The following is a 27,680-nucleotide window of genomic DNA, read 5'->3' on the forward strand; positions in this document are numbered from 1 at the left end:
CTCATTGAATAGCAGAGCAGGCTCGAGGGGCCGAATGGCCTACTCCTGCTCCTATCTACTATGTTTCTATGTACCCCCCCCCCCCCCCGAGACCGTGTGTGAATAAGCCCCCCCCCGAGCCTGAAATGGCCCTGTGCTGTGGAAGAGTATTGGGGTTTTCTTGGCCACTGAGATCAGTGTGGCTAGATGAGTGTAGCTGTAAGTCTTAAATGCAGCAGGTTGCAGAGATGCTCTATTGCCTCATGGGTAAAGTGCACTCTTTTTGTATGTAGAATTCCTCAGAGAGGTCCTGATGTGACCTGTACTGCCTGTATATTCTCTTGGGTGGCGGGCAGGAGGGAAGTAATACCTGCTAGGTTGTGTCCTTCTCCTTAGCTCCCCCCCTCTTCCGCTACGATAATGACCGGGGTATGCCCCTTGGTAAAGCCATACCTGCCAGGGATGTCACGACTGCAGATAAAAGCGACAGAAGGTTCCGTATATATTGCTGAGATTGCTATAGATGCAGAGGCAGCCAGAATCTTCGTAGAAAAAAGGGTAAAATAAAATGATTTGCCAAGTGTTTCCAAGTTGCAGAAATCACTCTATAAAAGTTTCTAGACTCTTCAGTTCCCTAACTCCTCACGTCTGCCTTGATCAGGTGATCCTGGCAGCTACTGCGCCTCATATCTGTCTAGTACCTGGAGTGCATTCGCAGTGAAACACGCAGCTGCTATATCTCTGCCAAATGCCAAGGAGGCCAGTGGGGACTTGGTGGGCATATTGCAGGAATGCTCAAAAAGCACAAGAAAACTCGGGCCTTTTAAAGTGGGGTAAACTACTTTCACCTAAATTTCTTTGCTTAAAAATGTATACACCACTAATGGCTGAAAATAGCAAGGAAATTACCCCCCCCCCCCCCCCCCACCCATATATCAGTGCCACAACAACAGCGCCCCCCCCCCCATTAGCTACCCACCCCAATGAAGAAGGCTGAGCTGCTGCTCTCTGGTGCGAGGACTTGCAGGCGTTCTTATTCCAATTTGTAGGGTTTATCTCATCTCTTTACTGGGTTTGAAAGGCATGAATCAGCTGACTCTAGAATGGTTTTAAACACACTAAATCAACAGTTTTCTAGGTTAAGAGGTCAGAGGCTAGGTATTCTACGGCAAGTGTCTCACCTCCTGATCCCCTAAAACCTTTCCACCATCTACAAGGCACAAGTCAGGAGTGTGATGGAATACTCTCCACTTGCCTGGATGAGTGCAGCTCCAACAACACTCAAGAAGCTCGACAACATCCAGGACAAAGCAGCCCGCTTGATTGGCACCACATCCACCACCTTAAACATTCACTCCCTCCACCACGTATCGTGGCTGCAGTGTGTACCATCTACAAGAGGCACCGCAGCAACTCGCCAAGGCTTCTTTGGCAGAACCTCCCAAACTCGTGATCTTTTCCACCTAGAAGGACAAGGGCAACAGGCGCATGGGAACACCACCACCTCCAAGTCACACATCATCCTGACTTAGAAATATATTGGCGATCCTTCATCGTTGCTGAGTCAAAATCCTGGAACTCCCTCCCTAACAGCACTGTGGGAGTACCTTCACCACACGGACTGCAGCGGTTCAAGAAGTCGGCTCACCACCACCTTCTCGAGGGCAATTAGGGATGGGCAATAAATGCTGGCTTTGCCAACGAGGCCCACAGCCCATGAATGAATAATAAAAAATAAAAAAAATACAACCGTATCCAAGGATTTCAGCTCAGAAGTGAGGGTGATCAGATCTTCTAGGAAGGACGACTTCTTTAATTGCTGCTTCTGGTCTCCTGAAAATCACACAGATCCTGTTTGTCTTTATCTTTTTTTCTCCTCTTTGTTGCTGGGCAGAATAACCATATATAGACTTGTTTTCTTTCACATCTCGCATTCAGCAAAACACTGCTTGGTTATTCTCTGCTTATTTGTCCTTTTTTGAAAGAAAGGTACAAGTAGTTTTAAACAAGATTTGTCCTCGAGGAAAACAAAGTCGCAATTAGTCTACAACACTTTCTTTCTCTGCAACGCCAGCAATAAACAAGATCCAGCATGCTCTCTGATTTTGGTCAAGTTAACAATTATGGCCCAGAGGCCTTTGCTTCATTGGTGTTTCAATACTATATTATCCTTCATTTGCTGTTCATACTTTTAACCAATTATGCTTTTTACCAAGTATTCACCTTGCTAACCCAGGGTTTTCAAGTCCATTCCTTTATCCATCTTGCAGTTCCCCCTGAAGGTTTGCGGCACATAAATATTGACATTTAATCATGAGACAGTGTGGGAGGCATTTGATCTGTGCACATTCCGAGATTTGTGTAATACGATGGGAAGACTTTGGGGCTGTGGTGAGACAGTTTAAATCCCTTGCGTTTTTTTTGGTCAGCAAATGCCAACAAGCAAACACCGCTCCAGAAATGCTGACTTGTCAGTATGAAACATGGCAATTGGCATGTATGTTCATTGAAAGCAAAAACCCTTTGAGTTACAAATTATAACGAACACAAGTTCTAGTTAATTACATATTTTCTTTTGAGATGTTCGTTTTTCTGTTCAATAATGAAACCACCCAGCAATTTGTGAACGGAAGAATCACTTGCCGCTCTGCTCCCAGTTGGAACTGCTACTCATTTTGCACCACTTGTGGCACAGCGCGGTTCGGCCAACATGCTGTGCTGTCTCCAGAAGTTAGTGGTTCTACTCCTTCTTGATGTTCCTCCTACAGCCATAAGACTGTAGAAGAGATTGGAGCAAATGGCCTGTGTGGATGTTGATGGTGATTTCATGTCCTTTCATTGGTTAAGTTGGGGTGCATACTAGGATGCTGAGGGAAGTAAAGGTGGAAATTGCAGAAGTACTGGCCATAATTTTCCAATCCTCCTTCGATACAGGAGGTGGTGCCAGAGGACTGGAGAATTGTTACGCCCTTGTTCAAAAAAAAGTTGCAAGGATAAACCCAGCAACTAAAGGCCAGTCAGTTTAACCTCCGTGGTGGGGGAAGCTTTTAGAAACGATAATCTGGGACAAAATTAACAGTCACTGGACAAGTGTGGATTAATTAAGGAAAGCCAGCATGGATTTGTTAAAGGCGAATCGTGTTTAACTAACTTGATCGAGTTTTTTTGATGAGGTAACAGAGGGGGTTGATGAGGGCAATGCAGTTGATGTGGTGTACATGGACTTCCAAAAGGCATTTGATGAAGTGCCATGTAATAGACTTGCCAGCAAAGGTGAAGCCCATATAGAAATATAGAAGATAGGAGCAGGAGTAGGCCATTCGGCCCCTTGAGCCTGTTCTGCCATTTAATGAGATCATGGCTGATCATCCAAATTCAGTACCCTGTCCCTGCTTTCTTCCCATATCCTTGATCCTTTTAGCCTTAAGAAATAGATCTAACTCCTTCTTGAATATATTTAATGAATTGGCCTCCACTGCCTTCTGTGGTAGAGAATTCCACAGGTTCACCACTCTCTGGGTGAAGAAATTCCTCCTCATCTGTCCTAAATGGCTTACCCCTTATCCTTAGACTGTGTCCCCATGTTCTGGACTCCCCCGCCATCGGGAACATCCTTCCTGCATCGAGTCTGTCTAGTCCTGTTAGAATTTTATAAGTTTCAATGAAATCCCCTCTCATTCTTCTAAACTCTAGCGAATATAAGCTTAATCGACCCAATCTCTCTCCATACATCATTCCTGCCATCCCAGGTATCAGTCCAGTGAATCTTCGCTGCACTCCCTCCATGGCAAGAACATCCTTCCTCAGATAAGACGACCAAAACTGCACACACAATGTGTGGTCTCACCAAGGCCCTGTACAACTGCAGCAAGACATCCTTGTTCCTGTACTCGAATCCTCTTGCTGCGAAGGCCAACATACCATTTGCCTTCTTAACCGCCTGCTGCCCCTGCATGCTTACCTTCAGCGACTGGTGCACAAGGACACCCAGGTCTCATTGCACTTCCCCTTTTCCCAATCTATTGCCATTCAGATAATAATCTGCCTTCCTGTTTGTGGTAAACCACTGTTATTCCGATTAGGCACTCTGCAGCCTTCCGGTCTCAATATCGAGTTCAACAATTTCAGATCATAACCTCGGCCCCTATTTCATTTTCACTTATATTTTTCCACTCCTTTCCTTTCCCCCCCCCCCCCCCCCCCCCTTTCCTTTTGTTTCTCTCTCACACCTGGCAGCTATCTTTTGCCCTGCCAGTACACTTTACACCTAATCACAGCCTATTACCATCTCGTCTAGCTTCTAATCTCTTTTACTTCTTTTGGTTCTTTTATTCTTTTGTCTGATCGCAGCCCTGCCTTCGATCTAGTTCCTTTTCTCTCCAGTTTTGAAGAAGGGTCAAACCCGAAACGTCAACTCAAATTTCTCTCCACGGATGTTGCCTGACTTGCTGAGTTTTTCCAGCATTTTCTGTTGTTATTTCGGATTTCCAACATCTGCAGTATTTTGCTATCGTTATACCTGTCTGTATGTGTATTCCACTAGGTACAGGTCTGGACATGCCTCGGCTGACTCCTCCCACTATTCCAGGTATATAAGTGACTACCTCCCAGTCCCTTAGTATTCTGGACGGGTCGACCACTCGAGACTAGACCTTCATTCTTTAGTTAATAAAAGCCTGGTTGTTACTCGCTTAACCTCAGTCTTTTGAGTAATTGATGGCGCATCAATTTTATTAACTATAAATTTTTATAATGGAGAAGATCCTCACACCAGCATGCCTGGACCTGGACAGTCGGGAAGTGGACGCTTCCACCAAGTTTGCTCACTGGCTCATGTGCTTCGAGGCATTCCTGACTGCCTCCACTGCGGTCGTAACGGATGCGAACAAACTGTCTGTCCTGATCTCCAAGGTGAACCACCGAGTGTACTCAGTCATCCGGGACGCGACCTCGTACACAGCCGCCCTCCAGCTCCTCAAGACCCAGTACACGCGCCCTGTGAACGAAGTTTACGCCAGGCACCACCTGGGGAGTCGCAAGCAACAACCTGGGGAATCGACTGAGGAATACCTCCAAGCGCTGTCCATGCTTGGCCGGGCCTGTGGGTGTAAGGCAGTAACATCCACTAAGTACACGGAGGAACTGATCCGGGATGCCTTCGTAGCGGGCCACAGGTCCAACTACACCCGACAGCGACTGCTGGAGCAGAGTGACCTCACCCTCGACAAAGCCTCCGAAATCGCACTAACGCTGGACGCAGCCTACCGGGGCATGGATGCCTACTCCTCTGCACCGTGGACGGCGCTGGGGAACGACAACCTGGGACACGGTAGGACAGCCCCATAGCACCGTGCCACCCCAGCCACAGCCCAACAACAGCCCAACAACAGCCCAACCACCGCAGCAGTGTCCCAAAGCCAGACCGCAGTATCCCAAGGCCAGAAATGCTACTTCTGTGACCAGGCCAAACACCCCAGAGCGCGCTGCCCGGCGAAGAATGCGACCTGCTCGGTGTGCGGGAAAAAGGGACACTACGCTAGCGTCTGCAAGGCCAAAGCCACCCCGAACGCCAGCAGCGCCGCGTGTGGGCCGTGCGAGCCGCCATCTTGGGCCCCCAACAGCGCTGCGTGTGGGCCGTTCGGGCCACCATCTTGGGCCTCCCCAGCCATGTGCGAACCACCGCAGCAGCAGCCATCTTGGACGACTCCAGCCAAATGGGAATCATGGACGCCGCCATCTTGGACACCAGCTGGGACGCAGCAGGCCGCCAACCCCCCCCCCCCCAAATCTGATACCCGCAGCGACACACCGACCCCTACGCTGGCCTCTGTTACGCTGGACCAAACGAGACCGCACCAACTAGCTCGGTCCAAAATGGACGTTAAGGTAAACGGCCATGCAATAAACTGCCTTTTTGACTCCGGGAGCACAGAGAGCTTCATCCACCCCGACACGGTGCGGCGTTGCTCTCTCCCAGTCCTGCCTGCGCACCAGCGGATTTCTATGGCCGCCGAGTCCCAGTCAGCGGACATTGGCGGCTACTACGTGGTGACACTAGTAGTAGACGGGACTGTTCAATCATTTTAAACTCCTGATCCTGCCCCAACTTTGCGCTGCCGTTCTACTGGGGTTGGATTTCCAGTGCCACCTCAAAAGCGTTACGATGGCAGCCTCCAAATTGCCCGCCGCGCACCAGATGCAACCTCTCCACACTCAGAGTCCCACCCCCCCCCCCCCCCACTGTTTGCTAACCTCACCCCCGACTGTAAGCCCATCGCCACAAAGCGCAGGCGATACAGTGCCGGGGACAGGGTTTTCATCAAAACCGAAGTGGAGCGGCTCCTGAAGGAGGGGATTATTGAGGGCAGCTCCAGCCCCTGGCGAGCCCAGGTTGTGGTCGTTAAGACCGGTGAGAAACAACGCCTGGTCATCGACTACAGCCAAACAATAAACCGCTACACCCTGCTGGACGCCTACCCACTCCCCCGCATAGCTGACATGGTCAACCAGATCGCGCAGTACCGCGTCTTTTCGACCATTGACCTGAAATCAGCGTACCACCAGCTCCCCATCCGCCCCGAAGACCGCCAGTATACTGCTTTTGAGGCAAACGGCCGCCTCTATCACTTCCTTAGGGTTCCCTTTGGCGTTACCAACGGGGTCTCCGTCTTCCAAAGGGAGATGGACCGGATGGTCGATCAAAACGCGCTGCAGGCCACTTTCCCTTACCTAGACAATGACCATCTGCGGCCATGACTTGCAGGACCATGACGCAAACCTCGAGAAATTCCTCCGCACCGCCCAACTCCTGAACCTGACATATAACAAGGAGAAGTGCATATTCCGCACAGACCGCCTCGCCATCCTTGGCTGTGTTGTGGAACACGGGGTCATCGGTCCCGACCCGGACCGGATGCGTCCCCTTATGGCACTCCCACTGCCTAAAAGCTCTGAAGAGGTGCCTAGGGTTTTTTTCCTACTACGCCCAGTGGGTCCCCTACTATGCAGACAAAGCCCGTCCGCTGATCAAATCCACCACTTTTCCCCTGATGGCAGAGGCCCGCTCGGCCTTCCACCGTATCAAGGAGGACATTGCCAAAGCCACCATGCACGCAGTGGACGAATCCATCCCCTTCCAGGTGGAAAGCGATGCGTCCGACTTCGCTCTGGCCGCCACCCTTAATCAGGCGGGGAGATCTGTGGCATTCTTCTCACGAACCCTCCAGGGCCCCGAGACCAGACACATCGCGGTCGAGAAGGAGGCCCAGGCTATTGTGGAGGCTGTGCGTCATTGGAGGCACTACCTGGCCGGAAAACGATTTACCCTGCTCACTGACCAGCGTTCAGTTGCTTTTATGTTCAACAACAAGCAGAGGGGCAAAATCAAAAATGACAAGATCTTGAGGTGGAGAATCGAACTTTCCACCTACAATTACGAGATCTTGTACCGGCCCGGGAAGCTCAATGAACCCCCAGATGCCCTATCGTGTGGCACCTGCGCCAGCGCGCAGATCGATAGGCTGAGGGCCCTCCACAATGACCTCTGCCACCCGGGGGTCACCAGGTTCTTCCACTTCATCAAGGCCCGCAACCTGCCTTACTCCATTGAGGAGGTCGGGACCATGACCAAGAACTGCCAAGTCTGCGCTGAGTGCAAACCGCACTTTTATAGACCAGACAGAGCCCACCTGATAAAAGCCACTCGCCCTTTCGAATGCCTGAGCGTCGATTTTAAAGGGCCTCTCCCCTCCTCCGACCGCAATGTGTACTTCCTCAACATCATTGACGAGTACTCCCGTTTCCCGTTCGCTATCCCCTGCCCGGACATGACCAGTGCCACGGTCATTAAATGTCTGAATAGCCTCTTCACCCTGTTCGGTTTCCCCAGCTATATCCATAGCGACCGGGGCTCATCGTTTGAGTGACGAACTCCGCCAGTACCTGCTCGCTAGGGGTATAGCCACAAGCAGGACCACCAGTTACAACCCCCGGGGGAACGGACAGGTGGAAAGAGAGAATGCAACAGTTTGGAAGGCCGCCCTACTAGCCTTAAAGTCTAGGGGCCTTCCGACCTCCCGCTGGCAGGAGGTGCTCCCCGATGCGCTCCACTCGATTCGGTCACTGCTCTGCACTGCCACCAATGCCACCCCTCACGAGAAAATGTTTGTCTTCCCAAGGAAGTCCACATCGGGGACAGCGTTACCGCCATGGCTGACGTCTCCAGGGCCGGTACTACTGAGAAGACACGTGAGGACCAATAAAACGGACCCCCTGGTCGAGAGGGTCGACCTCCTCCACGCCAACCCCCAGTACGCTTACATTGCGTACCCGGACGGGCGGGAGGACACAGTCTCCATACGAGACCTCGCACCCTCGGGGACCGCTGTAACCCACTACCCGTTACCACCCCCCCCCCCCCCCCTGCACGAGGACCGCTGTAACCCACTACCCATTACCACCACCCCCCCCCCCCCCCCCCCCCCCCCCAATGACCCAATATCCAACCCCAGCAGCCGGCTCGCCTTGGACCGTCACCCACGAGGACTACACTCCAGTGCCCCAGCCTACACGGGACGCGACGGCGGAAGCTCCACCACCCCTGCCGTCGCCACGTCGATCACAGCGGCAGACAAGACCTCCGGAGAGACTCCAATACACAAACTTTTAAATACACTTCACCCCGCCGGACTCATTTTTAAACAAGGGGTGAATGTGGTAAACCACTGTTATACCTGTCTGTGTATTCCACTAGGTACAGGTCTAGACATGCCTCGGCTGACTCCTCCCACTATTCCAGGTATATAAGTGACTACCTCCCAGTCCCTTAGTATTCTGGACGGGTTGACCACTCGAGACTAGACCTTCATTCTTTAGTTAATAAAAGCCTGGTTGTTACTCGCTTAACCTCAGTCTTTTGAGTAATTGATGGCGCATCACTGTTTTTGCCACCAAAGTGGATAACCTCGCATTTATCCGCATTATACTGCATCTGCCATGCATCTGCCCAATCGCCCAACCTGTCCAGTCATACTGGAGTTTCTCTGCATCCTCCTCACAGCACACACGCCCACCCAGCTTTGTGTTGTCTGCAAACTTGGAGATATTACATCTAGATCATTAATATATATTGTGAATAGCGGTACCCTACTAGTCACTGCCTGCCACTCGGAAAAAGACCCGTTTATTCAAACTCTTTGCTTCCTGTCTGCCAACCAGTTCTCTATCCAAGTCAGTACCTTACCCCCAATCCCATGTGCTTTAACTTTGCATGCCAATCTCTTATGCGGGACCTTATCGAAAGCCTTCTGAAAGTCCAAATACACCACATCCACTGGTTCTCCCTTATCTATTCTACCAGTTACATCCTCAAAAAATTCCAGTAGATTAGTCAAGCATAATTTACCTTTTGTAAATCCATGTTGACTTTGTCCGATCCTATCACTGTTTTCCAAGTGCTCTGCTATTACATCTTTTATAATGAACTCTAGCATTTTCCCCACTACCGATGTCAGGCTTACCAGTCTATAATTCCCCGTTTTCTCTCTACCACCATATATCTCCAAGTTTGCAGACGACACAAAGCTGGGTGGGCGTGTGTGCAGTGAGGAGGATGCCGAGAAACTCCAGTATGATTTGGACAGGTTGGGTGATTGGTCAGAAGCATAGCAGATGCAGTATAATGTGGATAAATGCGAGGTTATCCAGTTAGGTGGCAAAAACAGGAAGGCAGATTATTATCTGAACGGCAATAGATTGGGAGAAGGGGAAGTGCAACGGGTCCTGGGTGTCCTTGTGCACCAGTTGCTGAAGGTAAGCATGCAGGTGCAGCAGGCGGTTAAGGCGGCAAATGGCATGTTGGCCTTCGTAGTGAGAGGATTTGAGTACAGGAACAAGGATGTCTTGCTGCAGTTGTACAGGGTCTTGGTGAGACCACATCTTGAGTATCGTGTGCAGTTTTGGTCGCCTTATCTGAGGAAGGCTATTCTTGCCATGGAGGGAGTGCAGCGAAGATTCACCAGATTGATACCTGGGATGGCAGGAATGACGTATGAGGAGAGATTGGGTCGATTGGGCTTGTACTCGCTGAAGTTTAGAAGAATGAGAGGGGATCTCATTGAAACTTATAAAATTCTAACAGGACTAGACAGACTAGATGCCGGAAGGATGTTCCCGATGGCCGGGGAGTCCAGAACCAGGGGTCACAGTCTAAGGATAAGGGGTAAGCCATTTAGGACAGAGATGAGGAGGAATTTCTTCACCCAGAGTGGTGAACCTGTGGAATTCTCTACCACAGAAGGCAGTGGAGGCCAATTCATTAAATATATTCAAGAAGGAGTTGGATATATTTCTTAAGGCTAAAGGGATCAAGGGATATGGCGAGAAGGCAGGGATAGGGTACTGAATTTGGATGATCAGCCATGATCTCATTGAATGGCGGAGCAGGCTCGAGGGGCCGAATGGCCTACTCCTGCTCCTATCTTCTATGTTTCTATGTAAAACATGGACAAAGGCAGCAGGTGCGTGGAAACAGAGTAGTGGTGAAAGGTTGTTTTTTGGACTGGAGGAAGGTATATAGTGGTATTCCCCCAGGGGTCTGTACTAGGACCACTGCTTTTCTTGATCTAAATTAATGACTTGGGTGTACAGGGCACAATTTCAAAATTTGCAGATGAGACAAAACTTGGAAGTATAGTGAACAGTGAGGAGGATAGTGATAGACTTCAAGAGGATATAGACAGGCTGGTGGAATGGGCGGACACGTGACATGAAATTTATCACAGAAAAGTGTGAAGTAATACATTTTGGTAGGAAGAACGAGGAGAGGCAATATGAACTAAAGGGTACAATTCTAAAGGGGGTGCATGAACAGAGACCTGGGGGTATGTTTTGCACAAATCATTGGCAGGGCAGGTTGAGAAAGTGGTTAAAAATGCATACGGGATCCTGGGCTTTATAAATAGAGGCATCAAGTGCAAAAGCAAGGAAGTTATGATGAGCCTTTTATAAAGCACTGGTTTGGCCTGAACTGGAGTATTGTGTCCAATTCTGGGTGCTGCACTTTAGGAAGGATGTGAAGGCCTTGGCGAGGGTGCAGAAAAGATTTAACCAGCATCCTTTGTCATTCAATGGCATTACCATCGCTGAATCTCCCAACATCAACATCTTGAGGGGTCACCATTGACCAGAAATTTAACTAAACCAGCCACATAAACACTATGGCAACAAGAGCCGGTCAGAGGCTGGGTATTCTGCGGCAAGTGTCTCACCTCCTGACTTCCCAAAGCCTTTCCACCATCTACAAGGCACAAGTCAGGAGTGTGATGGAATACTCTCCACTTGCCTGGATGAGTGCAGCTCCAACAACACAAGAAGCTCAACACCATCCAGGACAAAGCAGCCTGCTTGATTGGCACCCCATCCACCACCTTAAACATTCACTCCCTCCACCACCGGCATACCTTGGTTGCAGTGTGTACCATCTACAAGATGCACTGCAGCAACTCGCCAGCGAGTGCCAGGATTTTGACCCAGCAACGATGAAGGAACGGCGATATATTTCCAAGTCGGGATGGTGTGTAACTTGGAGGGGAATTTTCAGGTGATGATGCTCCCATGCACCTGCTGCCCTTGTCCTAGGTGGTAGAGGTTGCGGGTTTGGGAGGTGCTGCCAAAGAAGCCTTGGCGAGTTGCTGCAGTGCATCTTGTAGATGGTACACACTGCAGCCACGGTATGCCGGTGGTGGAGGGAGTGAATGTTTAAGGTGGTGGATGGGGTGCCAATCAAGCAGGCTGCTTTGACCTGAATGGTGTCGAGCTTCTTGAGTGTTGTTGGAGCTGCACTCATCCAGGCAAGTGGAGAGTATTCCATCACACTCCTGACTTGTGCCTTGTAGATGGTGGAAAGGCTTTGGGGAGTCGGGTGGTGAGGCACTTGCCGCAGAATACCCAGCCTCTGACTCGCTCTCTTTGCCACAGTATTTATGTGGCTGGTCCAGTTAAGTTTTTGGTCATTGGTGACGCTCTAGGATGTTGTTGGCAGGGGATTTGGCAATGGTAATGCCATTGAATATCAAGGGGCAGTGGTTAGACTCACGCTTGTTGGAGATAATCATTGCTGCAATTGTACAGGGCCTTGGTGAGACCACACCTGGAAGGATATACTTGCCTTGGAGGCGCTGCAACGAAGGTTCACTAGATTGATTCCTGGGATGAGAGGGCTGTCCTATGATGAGAGATTGTGTAGAATTGGCCCATACTCTGGAATTTAGAAGAATGAGAAGTGATTTCATTGAAACATACAAGATTCTGAAGGGGATTGACAAGGTAGACGCTGAGAGGTTGTTTCCCCTGGCTGGAGTGTCTAGAACTAGGGGGCATAGTCTCGGGATAAGTGGTAGGCCATTTAAGACTGAGATGAGGAGGAATTTCTTCACTCCGAGGGTATTGAATCTTTGGAATTCTCTGCCCCAGAGGGCTGTGAATGCTGAGTCGTTGAGTATATTCAAGGCTGCGATAGATAGATTTTTGGACTCGAGGGATATGGAGATAGGGCGGGAAAGTGGAGTTGAGGTCGATGATCAGCCATGATCTTATTGAATGGTGGAGCAGGCTCGAGGGGCTGTATGGCCTACTCATTTCTTATGTTCTTGCCTGGCACTTAAGTGGCAAGTAACATTCACGACACCTCAGCCTAAGCGTGAATGTCGTCCAGGTCTTGTTGCATGCGGGCATGGACTGCTTCATTATCTGAGGAGTTGCAAATAGCACTGAACACTGCAATAGTCAGCGAACATCCCCACTTCTGACCTTGTGTTGAAGGGAAGGTCATTGATGGAGCAGCTGAAGATGGTTGGGCCTAGGACACTGCCCTGAGGAACTCCTGCAGCGATGTCCTGGGGCTGAGATGATTGACCTCCCAACAACCACAACCATCTTCCTTTGTGCTAGGTATGACCCCAGCCAGTGGAGAGTTTTCCCTCTGATTGCCATTGACATCAATTTTACTAGGGCTCCTTGATGCCACACTCAGTCAAGTGCTGCCATGATGTCGAGGGTAGTCACGCTCACCTCGCCTCTGGAATTCAGCTCTTTTGTCCATGTTTGAGCCAAGGCTGTAATGAGGTCTGGAGCTGAGTGGTCCTGGCTGAACCCAAACTGGGCATCAGTGAGCAGGTTATTGGTGAGTAAGTGCTGCTTGATAGCACTGTCGATGACACCTTCCATCACTTTGCTGATGATTGAGAGTAGACTGATGGGGCGGTAATTGGCCAGATTGGATTTGACCTGCTTTTTGTAGACAGGACATACCTGGGCAGTTTTCCACATTGTCGGATAGATGCTAGTGTTGTAGCTGTACTGGAACAGCTTGGCTAAAGGCGTGGCTAATTCTGGAGCACATGTCTTTAGCACGACAGCCAGGATGTTATCGGGGCCCACAGCCTTTGTTGTATCCAGTGCACTCGGCTGTTTCTTGATGTTACATGGAATGAATCGAATTGGCTGAAGACTGACTTCTGTGATGATGGGGACCTCGGGAGGAGGCCGATACGGATCATCCACTCGGCACTTCTGGCTGAAGATGGTTGCAAACGCTTCAGCCTTCTCTTTTGCACTCGTGTGCTGGTCTCTGCCATCCTTGAGGGTGGGGATATTCATGGAGCCTCCTTCTCCTGTCAGTTGTTTAATTGTCCGCCACCATTCACGACTGGATGTGGCAGGACTGCAGAGCTTTGATCTGATCCGTTGATTATGGGATTGCTTCGCTCTGTCTATAGCATGCTGCTTCTGCTGTTCAGCATGCATGTAGTCCTGTGTTGCAGCTTTCCCAGGTTATCTCTATTTATTACTCTGCCTGGACACACTCCTGAATAGGTGACCTGCTCCATACCTTTTCCCTTTTAGTCGGCCAATAACGGAGCTGCTTCCCAAGTTGGGCTACCATGTCCATTTTTCTCCCCTTTCTTTGCCCCCTTCCTGTGCTGCAGCATCTGTTTATTATCCATACTTTCCCCTAACTCAGCACAATTTAAATCAGAAATTAAGCTGGCTTGAAGTTTGAATATTTAATTTCCGCACAGTTTGCAAGAATATATCTTTTGCACAAACTGTCACTCATTTTTATCTGTATAATCAGCACACCATGCTCTTTTGGTTCTCTCTTTTTCATCTTATGACGGAACAGTCACTGCCAAAAGAATTGTATCCTACCTTGAGGAATCAATTACAGGAAACTTTGGTTTATCCGGAGGTTGTATGTCTGGAAACCTCGATCTAACGGCAGAAATCAGCAGCCGTTTTGGTTAGGTTTTTTTCTCTTTTTTTTAAAACAGTCAGGCTCTGGAAAGCGTCTGTAGCTTAGCAACAGCTTCAGAGACGCTTCCAAGGTATGGTCCGAGTGTTTACAAGCTGTTGCTAAGCAACTGTGTTGTCCGATACGGAGATGAAAACCTCCGTATCCTTCAACATTAGCGCTGGTCTATCTGGAAGTTTTGATAGATCGGCAGCAGCTCGGTCCTGTCGGTGCCGGATATCGTGAAGTTTCCTGTACCTAACTGATCTTGCATTGAGAGGTATATCGACCTCTTGATGTACACAGGATTTTAGGTTTCTAAGTAGATGCAATGGTGTTCAGCAATTTGAGACATTTATTCCTTTGTTATGTGGGGTAATGGACTCAAACCCATCACTGAGTAGAGGCCATCAAACTTGGTTGGGCAATGCATCTCCTTATATAGTCTTTGGTCAGAAATCGCCAGAGAAAATAGGTTTAGCACTATAATGGGCAAATATGCAGTTCAGTTTGATTTGTAGGGTAGCTGCTTGGAACAATTGGCATCATTTCAATGAAGCACTGCAATGCCAAAGTACAAAGTTGGTAAATACCGACTTTAATCTTTGAACCTGTTTGAAACCTTCAAAATTAGTGAATCAATAAGATAAAAGTTTGCACTACTGATGAATGGGAGAAATAAATATTGTTGCATTGCTATTAACAGGTTAAACCTATGATGAAATATTAAGGCTTTTAGAGCTAATATTAAAGCTCTGCATTGGTGTCTGAATTCAAAAGCATATAACATGAGGGATTTTTCAACTGTAAACATCCGTGAAACTTTGGATATCAACAATTTGCACTCTGTTGCCTCCCTGACATAGAAGAATGTCTTTTGCAAATCATTGAATGCTCACCCTAAATTGTTCTTTGATATTTTTTTAATGCCATTTTAAGTAACTCACCAATGTTCAAAGCTGCCATATATCCCTGTGTCTTTGCTATGCTCCTCTATAAAGCGTTGGTATCAGTAAGACTTCCTTATAGTGGGGGCCAGTGTAGCAGTATTGCTGGACTCTTTTTTGCCGCTAGCCTTGTGCTGTTCTTTTGGGACTGGCACAGAAGGATCTTTATACGAATGGTTTCTTCATGTTTGGCTCAGTGATGATCAAAAATGATATTAGCTAATTATCACATAGCTTAAAATTTTTCTTTGTCATTTTTGTCTCCTGTTCAGACCAGTTTTTGTTTACTGTCAGATAACTTGCACTAATGTAGTGTGAATGCCATCTTCCACTTCGATAGTGTCCAGGTCCTGCTGTGGGCTGCCTTGGGTTGCTTTATTAGTGCAGGAGTTGTGAATGGAGTTGAATACTATCGAATTATCAGGCCCACTCATGATCTTTATGATGGAGGGACATTCATTGATAAAGCAACTAAAAGATGGTTGGGCCAAGGACATTGCCCTGAGGAACTCTTAATGATGTTCATGGGCTGTGATGATTGGCCATTGACGACCGCAGCCATCTTTCTTTGTGTCTGCCGCTGGATGGTTTTCCCTTTGATTCCCATTGACATCAGTTTTGCTGGAGCCTCTTGGTGCCTTTCTGAATATTTATTATTTCCTAATGTGGTCCTGTAAACTAACTGCCTTATGCCAGGTAGTTCATTAAAATGGCTGAATAGAGTAGTTTCTGCTTCTGTGTTTCTATAAATCACCTTTTTATATTCAACAGAAGCTCTATGCCAGATTAGACTAAGTAATTTCAAGTACTTTAATATAATTGCAAAATACTGCGGATGCTGGAAATCTGAAACAACAACAGAAAATGCTGGAAATACTCGGCAGGCCAGGCAGCATCCGTGGAGAGAGAAACAGAGTTAACGTTTCAGGTCTGGGACCCTTCATCAGAACTGGAAAAAGCTGGAGATGTAACAGATTAAGCAGGTGCAGAGACAGTTGGGGGGAGGGGAGGAAGAAATAGAAAGAACATCCTGTACTTTTGTAAGAGGCAGGAAAGATAAAATGTTGCAAATGGGAATGGCAAAAATCATACTGCATGAAAAATGGGGGCCGGGATAATTATCTGAAATTGTTGAACTCAATGTTGAGTCCGGCAGGCTGCAGAGTGCCCAATCGAAAGATGAGGTGCTGTTCCTCGAGCTTACGTTGAGCTTCATTGGAACAGTGCAATAGCCCGAGGACAGAGAGATCAGAGTGGGAGTGAAGCGGTGAATTAAAGTGACAGGCGACCGGAAGCTCTCGGTCACCCATACGGACTGAACGGAAGTGTTCCGCAAAGCGGTCGCCCAATCTGCGTTTGGTCTCCCCAATGTAGAGGAGACCGCATCGTGAGCAGCGAATACAGTATATTAAATTGCAAGAAGTACAAGTAAATCGCTGTTTCATCTGGAAGGGGTGTTTGGGGCCCTGGACAGTGGGAAGGGTGGAGGTAAAAGGGTATGTGTTGCATCTCCTGTGCTTGCACGGGAAGGTGCCAGGTGAAGGAGCAGGGCTGTTGGGGGTGATTGAGGAGTGGACCAGGGTGTCGCGGAGGGAGCGGTCCCTTCGGAATGCTGAAAGGGGAGGTGAGGGGAAGATGTGTTTGGTGGTGGGATCACGTTGGAGGTGGCGGAAATGGCGGAGGATGATCCGTTGAATGTGGAGGCTGGTGGGGTGAAAGGTGAGGACAAGGGGAACCCTATCGTGGTTCTGGGAGGGAGGGGCAGGGGTGAGAGCAGAAGTGCGGGAAATAGAACGGACACGGTCAAGGGCCGTGTCAACCACGGTAGAGGAAAAAGGAAGACATGTCAGAAGCACTAGTATGGAAGGTGGCATCGTCAGAACAGATGCGACGGAGGAACTGGGAGAAAGGAATAGAGTCCTTACAGGAAGCGGGGTGGGAGGAAGTGTAGTCCAGGTAGCTGTGGGAGTCGGTGGGCTTGTAGTGGATGTTTGTTGAAAGCCGATCGCCAGAAATGGAGACGGAGAAGTCAAGGAAGGGAAGGGAAGAGTCGGAGATGGACCATGTGAAGGTGAGGGCAGGGTGGAAATTGGAAGCAAAGTGAATGAACTTATCCAGTTCAGGGCGAGAGCAGGAAACGGCACCAATACAGTCATCGATGTACCGGAAAAAGAGGTGAGGGAGGGGACCTGAGTAGGACTGGAACAAAGAATGTTCCACATGTCCCATGAACAGGCAGGCATAGCTAGGGCCTTCTTGGTAGTACTTCTTGGCCGTCCACTCTTTGGACTTAAGATGATGTAAAATTGTTGCTGGGCTCACTTTTTAAATCAGTTTTGCCTCTGAATTATTGGTGACTTGTGCACCATGTTCATCACAACTGATTGTGGTGCTCAACTATGACTTAGCAATGTTGATCTCAAGATAACGTGTGAGTCCTTTAAAAGTGCTGCAGTTAAGACTATTTCAGCCCTGAACATTCAGACAATTATTGAGTCTGAGAGTTTAACTATCGGTAATGAATATAATGTAGATTTTCCTCAGTGTAGAATACTGAGCTTGTTCTGAGCAGCAGAAATTTAAATAATAAATTGACTAACAAACTTTTTGTGCCATGCTGAAAGCTTTCATCTGATTAAGTTTGAAGTAAAGACTTGCACCTTGTTGAAATGAGGACTGTGTAATATGCTGATGTCTTTCTGCTTTCTGCTTTTTTGATAGGTGCGCGAGTGGAAAAATCAAGGAAGTAAAACGTACATGTGCACTGGCCGGCCGGGCTGGCTGACTGTATCACTTCGGGTTGGCAAATATAAGAAGACTCATAAAAATATCATGATCAATTTGATGGACATTCTGGAGGTGGACACCAAGCAACAGGTGACTTGACCTTGTATCAATCAAACATCTTTGATTAATAAGCTATACTTTTCGTATCAAGTCTTTCTGGATTAAAGCATATATTTCTTAGCTTGGTCTTGATGTTGGTAAAAGTGGTGCTATTATGATTCTATCAACAATAATCTTGCAATTAAAAAAAAAGAAACTTTAAAATGGAGTAAAATTCATGCTTCATTACCATTTTGTATGTTGCATAACTGAGCACACTATAGCTGCATGTACCTTGCCATTTGCCACTTGTCCACATTCACCTGGGCAACTTGCCCATCAGTAACACACATGGGCTCACTATCTTATCTATTCCTGGAAAAATGAATTGGTAAGCATTAACTAGTAAAGGTTGTGTGCTAAAGCACCAATATGCAGTATAAAGGACTGTTTGGCAATTGCTTCCCTTTTCTGCTCCCTTCCAGCTTCTTCCCACTCCAGGGTTTCTGATCTGAGCTTCGTTGCTATGGAGAAGTGTGGGGTAGAAGCCAAGTATTTCCTAATGGACAAAGAGAAAAATTAACGTTATCTTTAAACTGTCCTCGCATGTCTGCAGGCAACCAGTTTGGAATGGCATTGGCAGAAATCTGAGAGCAAACTGGTATATGCGGTACATTTCCTGGGGGATTTAAAAAGGAAATAATTAGGGTAAATATTCATTTTAGAAACTGCAAAAGGGATGAACATGCATTGAAAATGGTATTAAAACAAAATGAGCTGCTTTGGCTGAAAATTTAACGCCTCTAGATCCTAAAATTACATAAATGATTTGTGGAACTGAATTACCTTGTGGTTCCAAATTAGTTTGGAGTTTTTCTTTGTGTAAAATGCACACTTGATATTAATGAGTATAGGGCTAATTGAGAAGCTGAGCTACCCAAGTGGTGGCTATATTATAACAATGCTTACAAATTGATGGCCGAATTGCCACCAGCCTTGGTGTTCTGTCCTCTCCTACCTCCTCTGATCCCAGAGCATTTGGTAACTAAAAGCCGACAAATCCCCTGGACCTGATGGCCTACATCCTAGGGTTTAAAACGAGGTGGTGGAGATAGTGGTTGCATTAGTTTTGATCTTCCAGAATTCCCTAGATTCTAGAACGATCCCTGTGGATTGGAAGGTAGCAAATTTAACCCTGTTATTCAAGAAAGGAGGGAGAGAAACAGCCCAGTTAGCCTGACCTCAGTAGCAGGGAAAATGCTAGAATATTATTAAGGACGTGATAACAGGGCACTTGGAAAATCACAATATAATTAGACAAAGTCAACAGTTTTATGAAAGGGAAATTGTGTTTGACAAATCTGAGTGTTTTGAGGTTGTAACTAGCAGGGTAGATAAAAGGGAAGCAGTGGATGTAGTATATTTTGGATTTTCAGAAGACATCACACAAGGTTATTGTACAAAATTAGGGCTGCTGGGATTGGGGGTAATATATTGGCATGTATTGAAGATTGGTTAATGGATAGAAAACCGAGTAGGAATAAACAGGTAATTTTCAGGGTGGCAGGGCGTAACTAGTGGAGCCACAAGGATCATTGTTTGGGCCTCCGCTATTTACAATCTATATAATGACTTGGATGAGGGGACCGAGTATAAAATATCCAAGTTTGCTGATGAAACAAAGCTAGTTAGGAAAGTAAGGTGTGGGGAGGCTGCAAAGGAATATAGACCAGTTAAGTGATTGGGCAAGAAGGTGGCAGATGGAATATAATGTGGGGGGGAAGTGTGAAATTACCCACTTCGGTAGGAAGAATGAAAAACAGAATATTTTCAGGTGAGTGGCTAGTAAATGTTGGGATTCGGAGGGATTTGAGTGTCCTTGTACACGAATCGCAGAAAGTTAGCATGCAGGTACAGCAAGCAATTAGGAAGGCAAATGGCATGTTGGCCTTTATTGCAAGGGGATTGCAGTATGAGAGTAAGGAAGTCTTGCTGCAATTGTACAGGGCTTTGGTGAGACCACACCTGGAGTACTGTGCACAGTTTTGGTCTCCTTACCTAAGGAAGGATATACTTGCCTTAGAGGATTGATTCCTGGGATGAGAGGGTTGTCCTATGAGGAGAGATTGAGCAGAATAGGCCTATATTCTCTGGAGTTTAGAGGAATGAGAGGTGATCTCATTGACATGTATAAAATTCTTTAGAGGGCTTGACTGGGTGGATGCTGAAAGGCTGTTTTTGCTGGTTGGATAGTCTAGAACTAGGGGTCATAGTCTCAGGGTAAGGGGTCAGCCATTTAGGACTGAGATGAGGAGACATGGAGGGATATGAATCTTTGGAATTCTCTACTGCAGAGGGCTGTGGATGCTCAGTCGATGAGTATATTCAAGACCAAGATCGATAGATTTTTGGGCACTAAGGGAATCGAGTGATATGGGAATAGGGCGGGAAAGTGGAATTGATGCCAAAGTTCAGCCATGGTGAATGGTGGAGCAGGCTCGAGGAGCTATATCCTACTAGTTCTGATAATCAGGAGCAATGTCTGGTTTCTCAACATAATCTGTTAGTGTGAAAATGGTGTGTGTTTAAATATTTTGAAAACTAGTTTCAAGACAATCATTTGCCGATGAGCTATGTGCTATACCCTTTCCGCTCTATTATCTCTGGGCTTGGACTTGAACGCAGTCTGAGATGGTGGAGTAAATGTGTCTTTTTCTTTCTGATCTGATGCAAAAGGAGTTGGACTGTGCTTGTAATGATTGAAAGCATACAATGCATTTTATTATTTAGCACAAGAATTCATATTCGACACAAAACTCAGCAGCCAGCTGGTGTAGGAAATGGGGAAAATTCCCCTACCACTAATATATCTCCGCTTTTAAGTCAAAAGTTAGTCGTACAGGAAACTTTCGATTTACCGGCACCTAAATAACCAGAAATCTCGGTTAACCGGCAAAATTCAGGAGTAGGTTCAGGTAACTTTTATTACTTGCCTCCCTCCATTTGTTGCTGTGCAAGGGTGTGGCTGCAGCTGTAGCTGTTGCTAAGCTACAGAGATGCTTGCAACTTGTGGCCATTGTCCTGAAGCTGTTGCTAAGCAACAGGGTTTGTTGCTTTATACGGAGCTCTCGGCTCTATCTTTTACTATAGCTTTCGGTTATCTGGAATTTTTGATGAACCGGCACCACGTCGGTCCCGTCCGTGCTGGATAAAAAAAGTTTCCTGTATTTATTGAAATTTGTAATGCAGCATGAGGCCATGTTAACCTGTTAAGTATGAGCGTGTACACTAGAAATGGACTCATTAACACTGCTGATGCAAAATGTGCTTTGTGCCTCTAATGTAAGACAGTACCTTGAGACACTGCATGGTAATAGTTCATCAGCATGGGACATCAATGCACTGCTCAAGAATAGAATTTACGATCTGATGTTGCACTGTCCCTAGAAGAGGCGATAGTGTTAATCCCATATAGCCTGTCATTTGTTTTGTCTGTGATTTGTTTTTTTTGAAAAAAAAAAAAAAAAAATGTTGTTTCTGTTGCAGGTTGTCCGTGTAGAGCCATTGGTAAACATGGGTCAAGTGACTGCACTTCTGAATTCAATTGGCTGGACTCTTCCAGTGGTACCAGAGTTGGACGATCTCACTGTGGGTGGGTAGTTTTCCTCTACCCAGAAGGCTATCTGTTTATTAGTTAGTCAAGGCAATAAAGTAATTGCTGGATACTGATAATGTTTGTGAACTTGACACTCTGAACTCTTTTCTGCTCTGTTCTTGCTTGTGGTTTTCAAGGGTAGGGTTGTCGAGTACATGTTTCATGGCGGTCTGCTAATGGATGATCAGCTTACTTTTGCCTACTTGTTCAAACTAATTGAAATTGCAAATGGGGGTCCAGTATAGTCCTAGCAGGATACGTCTGGGCACTGTTCAATGATGGGATGGGGTTACGTACTTTTTGCCTTGGGTGCATTATTTTGTTTTTCTTTGCCTTTTTTTCCAATTTGTGGGTAGTAATGATTATGTTGGCGATCTCTGGAAGAGGAAGACTGCTCGCAGCTAGAGTTAAGTTTACAGTACATGTAACTACTGTACCTATCTGAAATGCTGGTAATCTCGTCACCAGTACTGCTTGCACTGTCTGCATTGATGCACATGCAGTATATCCAGTATAATGTGTATATGTAGGAGTTCGGTGCCTCATTTCAATCAAGCAGCACTGACTTCCGCCTGAAACCAGCAGGTGTAACATCAGGGCTGATGGGCGGGAGCAGAAATCCGGATAGAAACTGCGAAGGACGCAGAGGATGAAAGGGGAATGGTTCCCTGCATGAAGTTAGTACTGGGAGGGGTTTTGAATGAAGATGCCGGTGTGGGGAGGGAAAGGCAAGACCAGGGTTGGGGAGGCCCAAGGATTCGTTGCAGGACCTGGGGGTGCATTCCTGCTCATCCTGACCCAAAAGGATACCACATAAAAGTAAAGCTTAAATACTCACTTTGGGCCCCCTAGCCACTCTGCTGTCTCCTGCCAGGTTGTGCTGTTGTGTTTGGCACCAAACCGCCCTCCTGCCATTTTAAGTTGACTTCCACGTAAAGTAGGCTCCCATCTGCCTTGGTCAGGTGGCCCTCCTGTGCCTGATTCAGTTATGATGGTGGGGACGGGAATGCAGCGTGATCTCGACCACCCTCCTACACCATCTTAACCCTGTCCACCCGCACCGTCGCGTCTCCAATTCAGCGAGCAAGGCCACGCGAGGTCAGCTAGTTGCCTTTTGCTGATTAGTTTAATAAAGCATTTTAATTACTGCTGCTGCTTTTTTAATTGCATTATTATTGCAATGCCTGTTGGATCCTTTATGTCCAGCGTGTTGCATTCTTCTTAAATGTCTCTAAAGTAGGGGTGGAGTTAAGAACATCAGAAATATGAGCAGGAGTAGGCCATTTGGCCCTTCGAGCCTGCTCTGCCATTCAATAAGATCATGGCTGCTCTTCTACCTCAACTCCACTTTCTCGCTCTATCCCCATATCCCTTGATTCCCTTAGTATCAAAAATCTATCGATCTCTCTTGAATATATTCAACGACTGAGCCTCCACAGCCCTCTGGGGTAGAGAATTCCAAAGATTCACCACCCTCTGAGTGAAATTTCTCCTCATCTCAGTCCTAAATGGCCGACCCCTTATTCTGTGACTCTAACCCCTAGTTCGAGACTCCTCAGCCAGGGGAAACCTCCTCCCAGCACCCAGCCTGTCAAGCCCCTTAAGACTTTTCTTTGTTTCAATGAGATCACCTCTTCTAAACTGTAGGGAATATAGGCCTAGTCTACTCGATCTCTCCTCCTAGGACAATCTCCCAATCCCAGGAACCAGTCTAGTGAATCTTTGTTGCACTCCCTCTAAGGCAAGTATATCCTTCCTTGGGTAAGGAAACCAGACTATACCCAGTACTCCAGGTGTGGTCTCCCCAAAGCCCTATATAATTGCAGTAAGACTTCTTTACTCTTGTATTCCAATTCCTCTCCAATTCATTTGCTTTCCTAATTACTTGTTGCACCTGCATGTTAACTTTGTGATTCGTGTACAAGGACACTTGGGTCCCTCTGAATACGATCATTTCCCAGTCTCTCTATTTAAAAAAATAAAATAAATTCTGGTTTTCTATTTTTTTTTCTACTAAAGTGGATAAATTCACATTTCTCTGCGTTATATTCCATCTGCCACATTCTTTCCCACTTGCTTATTAACCTGCCTAATACACTCTGCGTCCTCCTCACAGCTTACTTTCCCGCCTAGCTTTATCGTTAGCAAACTGGGATACATTACACTCGGTCCCCTCATCTAAGTCATTGATAGATTGTAAATAGCTGAGGCCCAAGCACTGATCCTTGTGGTACCCCAGCCGACCAACCCGAAAATGACCCGTTTATTCCTACTGTTTTCTGTCCGTTAACCAATCTTCAATCCATGCTAATATATTACCCCCAATCCCATGAGCCCTCATTTTGTGTAATAATTCTTGTGTGGCACCTTATCGAATGCTTTTTGAAAATCCAATTGCACTACATCCACTGGTTCCCCCTTATCTACTCTGCTAGTTACAAGCTCAGGAAAAAACTCTCAACAGATTTGTCAAACACAATTTCCCTTTCATAAAACCATGTTAACTCTACCCCTCCCTAATAATAGATTCTAACATTTTCCCTACTAATGTCAGACTAACTGGCCTATAGTTCCCTGTTTTCTCTCTTCCCTCCTTTCTTGAGTAGTGAGGTTACGTTTGCAACCTTCCATTCCGCAGGGTCCATTCTGGAAGATCAAAACCAGTGCATTCACTATCTCTCTCTAGCCACCTTTTAAATCCCGAGGGTATAGGCCATCAGGTCCAGGGGATTTGTCGGCTTTTACTCCCAATAATTTCTCCAGTACTACTTTTACTAATAATTTCTTTAAGTTCCTCATTCTCACTAGACCCTTGGTTCCCCACTATTTCTGGAATGCTTTTTGTCGTCTTCCATGAAGACAGATACTATGGCTGCGATTTTGCCTGTGTTTGGAGGCGGGTCAGCTGTTAAATTCAAAATGATTGACAGCGGGTTGCGAATCCGCCTCCACGCCAGTTTCCAAAGTGTCGGATCTGCGACTTCAGAACAGACCCAACACCAAATGGCGGGAGAGGCACTTAAGGTAGTTTGTTAACTGCTATTTTGCCAGGCTTTTTCTATTTTCACACACTTTCAACGTGTTTCAACGAACTGAATAGTTCCTGGCTGCAAATGCAGCATAAAAGCTAACCTCTCATCAGTTCACTTTCAAATGTCAGAGCTGTCTGATTTCAGGATTTGGATGACACATTTGATCTGTCTGGAGGCCGTAAGTGTGTGATGTTAACTCTAAGTGCACTGTCACCTCCTTGGAGCAAGCTCTCACCATTGACAGATCATATCTGCCATCTCAACTTCAGCTGACATCTATTCCAGCAGCATCGGTGTCCTTGAAAAAAAATCTCACCTTGGTCCTATGAATCTCTCCACGATCAGCCCCAACACCAACATCACCAGGCATACCAACAACACCTACCTTCTGCGCAATCACCTGATGCTGCACAGGACACAGGGTATCAGCACCTGACTACATTGCTGCCTGGGGAGGCCAGCGATGGCATCACCATGGCCAGATTTACTTTATTTGACACTGTACACCCTGGCTGCCACATGATGCGCCAGGTTAACACCATCCCACACCAGCACCATAACACATTCCTACAATGACCAAGCTGTTCCTTTCACACTTAACACCATTGTGGGGGATACCGTTATGTCTAACCATTCACTGCAACTCAGACATTTCCAAAGGTGAACACAGATCTATACAATAAGGCAGAGTGTTGAAAATAAAGATTTCAATGTTTGACAACACATTACTAGAAAATTTACATGAACATTGCATGACACATCCAAGTGCCTACCCTTGTGTGTTAGTTGGACTAGGGTGAGTGTGAGGGGTAGCTATTGAGATGGGGAAGTGATGTAGATATAGAGCGATGGGTGGAGGTGCAAGGTAAGTTGGTGTGAGTAAGGATGTGCAGGAGTAGGGTAGGAAAGGCAGAGTGATGGGGATGTGATGAGGTTGAATGTGGCTTTGCAATAACGTTTTGTGATCTACTGAGATCATTGAAAGGTTGGCGCCAATGCAGCCTGGTCCTCCTGACGACATCCCTGCTTGTGCCCTCCTGTGCAATGTGCAACCAGGCTGCATTGATCTCCTGGGGAATTCTCTTCTGCCCATGGGAAGGGCAGAGAACCTCCCTGCGTGCTGTGACTCCCTCCATGAGCATATGACATCATCAGACCCGCTTCTTATTAATTGGCTGGGAACCCCACATAGCGGGCTTAACTAGGCCAATCTACGCAAGATCATTTTCAGAGAGCGGCTACAGACGGGGACCTGCTGTCCAGCCTCTGCAGGGACAATCTTGCCCAAAGTATTTGTTTAATGTCTCTGCCATTTCCTTATTCCCTATTATAATTTCTCCTGCCCCTGCCTGTAAGGGACCTATGTTTATTTTTGCTAATTTCTTCCTTTTTATATACCTTTTGGATGCTTTTACAATCTTTTTATGTCTCTTGCTAGTTTACTCTCTTTTCTCTCTCTCTCAATTTCTTGGTCATCCTTTGCTGAATTCTAAAATCCTCCCAATCCTCGGGCTTACTATTTTTGGCAACATTATAAGCCTCTTCCTTCAATCTAATACTGTCTAAGTTCTCTTGTTAGCTAGTGTTGGACCACTTTTCCCATGGGGTTTTTATTCCTTAAGGGAATATATATCCATTGCGTTTTGTTTTATGTCCAGATATAAAAGTGTTTCTTGGTTATTCGTCCAAAGTCTGAATTGGTAGTAAAATTGTAGTAATGCTAAAACAATAAGCACTAGTACTTGATAACATTTCACAAACTGTCAGTGATCAGAAGATAAGCATGAAGGAATTGATTGTCTCTTCAGCCACAATTTTCCAGTTCCTTTTCTTCTTTGTTTGTCTGTCTAGCCAGTCAATGTACTTGACATGTTTCATCTGAATTGAGATTTGTTCAATCAGTCTTATTACTAATGTAAAGTCTCTCTCTGTAATATTCACTAGAGTGAGAACCTGAACGAGTGTCTGTTTTTAGGTGGCCTCATCATGGGAACTGGTATTGAGTCTTCGTCTCATATCTATGGACTATTCCAAAACATCTGTGTAGCTTACGAGCTGGTCCTAGCTGATGGCAGCCTGGTTCGATGTACAGAGGTAAAAAGAAATGGGGCATTGTTTTGATTTATGTCCAGATATAAGTGTTTCTAGGTTATTTGCCCAGTCTGTGTTGGTAGAAAGCTATTGTCATTGGAAGATTTTGTGGCTCAATATTAGTGTAAAGCTTTTTAAACCCACTTTCCATCTTTCTTATTCATTCACTTCTGTTTCACTTTTTTAAAACAAAGGCCCTGAAGGTGAAAGATATCTGTGCTAGGAATGGACCCTTTTTCTAATTCTTGCACCCAGTATCAACATCATGCTCTCCCAGGTCTGGTTTAAGATACATTGGCTTGAATGAAGTTTCCTAATATGCTTCCAAAATATCCTTTGAATGCAGTGTTAAACCAAACACCTTTTGCTGTCTTTTCCAGTGGTTCACGTGGATGTTAAAGACTCTGTGGCACTACTCAAAGAACAGGGAATCCTTCTGCTGTCCTGGCTAGCATTCCCCTCTCAACCAGAAGCAAATGGTTTAACTAATCAATCATCCAGATGCTGCTGGTATAATCTTGCTGTCATAGAATCATCAAATCATACAGCACAGAAGGAGGCCATTCGGCTCATCGTGCCTATGCTGGCTCTTTGGAAGAGCTATCCAATTAATCCCACACCCCTGCTTTTTCCCCATAGCCCTGCCAATTTTTCACCTTTTTTTAAGTATTTATCAAATTGCCTTTTTTTCCAAGGTTGCCATTGAATCCGCTTCCACCACCCCCTTCAAGCTGTGTATTCCAGATCATAGCGACGCACTGTGTAAAATTGCCTCTTTTGCCAATTACCTTAAATCTGTGTCCTCTCGTTACTGACTCTTCTGCCACTGGAAACAGTTTCTCCTTATTTACTCTTGGCAA

At 46.5% G+C, this 27,680-nt stretch overlaps 1 protein-coding gene across 2 annotated transcripts in view; it reads left to right on the forward strand.

Moving 5' to 3' along the window:
- dhcr24 (24-dehydrocholesterol reductase) overlaps positions 1-27,680 on the forward strand; it is a 48,670-nt gene that overhangs the window by 6,359 nt on the left and 14,631 nt on the right. For both annotated transcript variants that reach the window (XR_015077712.1, XM_085983157.1), the window contains exons 2-4: positions 17,938-18,093; positions 21,589-21,694; positions 26,705-26,823. Coding sequence is in view for 1 of the 2 variants with exons in the window: in XM_085983157.1 (XP_085839283.1) it covers positions 17,938-18,093; positions 21,589-21,694; positions 26,705-26,823 (381 nt within the window). In the remaining variant the exon portion in view is untranslated. The remainder of the gene's footprint in view (positions 1-17,937; positions 18,094-21,588; positions 21,695-26,704; positions 26,824-27,680) is intronic.

The sequence above is a fragment of the Somniosus microcephalus genome, chromosome 3 (assembly GCF_052327205.1).
Source record: "Somniosus microcephalus isolate GS21.2 chromosome 3, FLI_Smic_1.0, whole genome shotgun sequence".
NCBI classification, from domain to species: Eukaryota; Metazoa; Chordata; class Chondrichthyes; order Squaliformes; family Somniosidae; genus Somniosus; species Somniosus microcephalus.